A 2,103-nucleotide genomic window follows, 5' to 3' on the forward strand; every position below is an offset into this window, starting at 1 on the left:
AGGAGAGGAGGGGAGAGGAGGGGAGAGGAGGGGAGGGGAGAGGAGAGGAGGGGAGGGGAGGGGAGGGGAGAGCAGAGGAGAGGAGAGGGGATGAGGTTAAGCAAAACAACAAGGAAGCCGACCAGTTTGAAGGTTAGAGGCATGTGATACAAATCTCTGCAAGCTTTGCCGATGTCTTCGTAGTACCCGACAGGAACTGTGGGATGTCAAAGTCAGAGAGAAAACTAGGAGGAGAGGAGAGGCGGAGCGATGGAAGAGAGGCGAAGATGACGCGTTCACATGGGGATGAGAGAAGGAGAGAGGGGGGCAGAGGTCAGAAATGAGCGATTGGAAGAATATGGGAAGAAATAATGAAGATGAGGATAAAAATAGGGACGAGGGGAGCGAATGGAGAAAGGGAGAGAGGAGAGGGAGAGAGGAGAGGGAGAGAGGAGCTGCAATGTGGAAAGTTCAACTCACTGAGCCAAAACAACGACCAGAGGGCTGAGTAATGTAAGATTTGCGTGTTGCTCAGATCCCTTGACGTGAAGTCAGAAGACACAAGATGCTTCTCGTGACTCACTTGTTGAGCTTGAGTTTGCGGAGTACGAGGAGATGGCTGTGGGGCGGGTGAGGACGAGAAAAGGAGATAAGGAGAGGAAAGAGGTAGAACGAGAGGAGGGAGGGAGGGAGGGAGGGAGGGAGGGAGGGGCTGCATACCTGACGTTTGAGACAACATTAGTGAGCATCCACAAGTAACCCTCAAGAGAGAAGGCAAGGTCGTTGAGGGCAGCGACGTAGGCGCCGAAGATAAGGAGGACCATGCTGAAGAGAACTCCGTTGGAGGGCGCGGGACCCTGGAGGAGGAGGATGAGAAAATGAGGAGGAAACACATACTTGCCTTCATCAGCAGCCACTCCACCAGGGTGATGGTGATGGGAGCCAAGTTCCTTAGCATCTGGATACAGAGGGTCAGGCGGGTGAAATGGTTGCTTTGTGTTTGGAGATGATGATGGTGGTGGTGGTGGTGGTGGTGGTGGTGGTGATGATGATGATGGTGATGATGATGATGATGATGATGATGATGGAGATGATGATGATGATGATGATGATGGAGATGATGATGCAGATACGTAAACCTCACCGACATCATGGGAACGGCAAGGGTTCTGATTGCTTGCGTTGAAGAGTACACCATGATAGCTACGATGACATGTCAATTACAAACTAGAACGATGATGGGCGGATATTTGAATCAAAACGGGATGAACGTTGTCTCACCGAACAGGGCGCTGTTTGGAAGCATAATGTATGCAGCCTTTGTGTCAAAGAAAGCGAAAGTCTGCCACCCTGTTTGAACATGGTCAATGTCTTGCTCTTACTTGACACATCCTGGTCACCGAGGTAAACGGCAGGAAAGTACAACATGATTCCACAGATGTTCTGGTACATGAGAAGGAGAGTTGAGTAGTTGACATCTGCCAATGCGTCACGTCAGCTCACGAGGTGGTGTTATGTCAAAGAACAAAAGCAAGAAAACCAATGTCGTCAATACAAGCAAGACAAGTCATGTCGTCAATGCAAAGAAAAACAAGTCATGTCGTCAATACAAGCAAGACAAGTCATGTCGTCAATACAAGCAAGACAAGTCATGTCGTCAATACAAGCAAGACAAGTCATGTCGTCAATACAGCAAGACAAGTCATGTCGTCAATACAAGCAAGACAAGTCATGTCGTCAATACAAGCAAGACAAGTCATGTCGTCAATACAAGCAAGACAAGTCATGTCGTCAATACAAGCAAGACAAGTCATGTCGTCACCTTTGGCCTTGTTGTGTCTGAGCACGTAAGCTTGCGAGATTACCATGTAGATGGATGAACACGCGTATGCCATGACGGGCAAGAAACCCTGGAAGGAGGAGAGTGAGACGAGGGGCAGCGACATGGTCAAGCCTTATGAGTTATGTGGCCAGTGACAAGCTCCTTCCTACTCTCTTCCCTCCCTTTCCTCTCCCCTCTTCACGCATGAACGCTTCCAGGAGCCGTACCTGCCACAAGCTGCGCATGAAAGCAGCTTTCTGCTCTGTATTGCTTTTCATCAGCGACCCTGGCGCTTGCTCGAG

At 49.7% G+C, this 2,103-nt stretch overlaps 1 protein-coding gene across 1 annotated transcript; it reads right to left on the bottom strand.

Annotated features, from left to right (window-relative positions):
• Positions 1-510: 510 nt before the first annotated feature.
• GUITHDRAFT_103876 (hypothetical protein) lies at positions 511-2,079 on the bottom strand (the record flags this gene model as incomplete). Its single annotated transcript, XM_005837572.1, has 9 exons — positions 511-518; positions 563-598; positions 740-836; positions 902-937; positions 1,124-1,182; positions 1,261-1,329; positions 1,380-1,457; positions 1,802-1,889; positions 2,029-2,079. The coding sequence occupies 9 exons, from the start codon at positions 2,077-2,079 to the stop codon at positions 511-513; spliced, it is 522 nt and encodes a 173-aa protein (XP_005837629.1).
• Positions 2,080-2,103: the final 24 nt, after the last annotated feature.

The sequence above is a fragment of the Guillardia theta genome, assembly GCF_000315625.1.
Source record: "Guillardia theta CCMP2712 unplaced genomic scaffold GUITHscaffold_14, whole genome shotgun sequence".
In the NCBI taxonomy this organism is placed as follows: Eukaryota; class Cryptophyceae; order Pyrenomonadales; family Geminigeraceae; genus Guillardia; species Guillardia theta.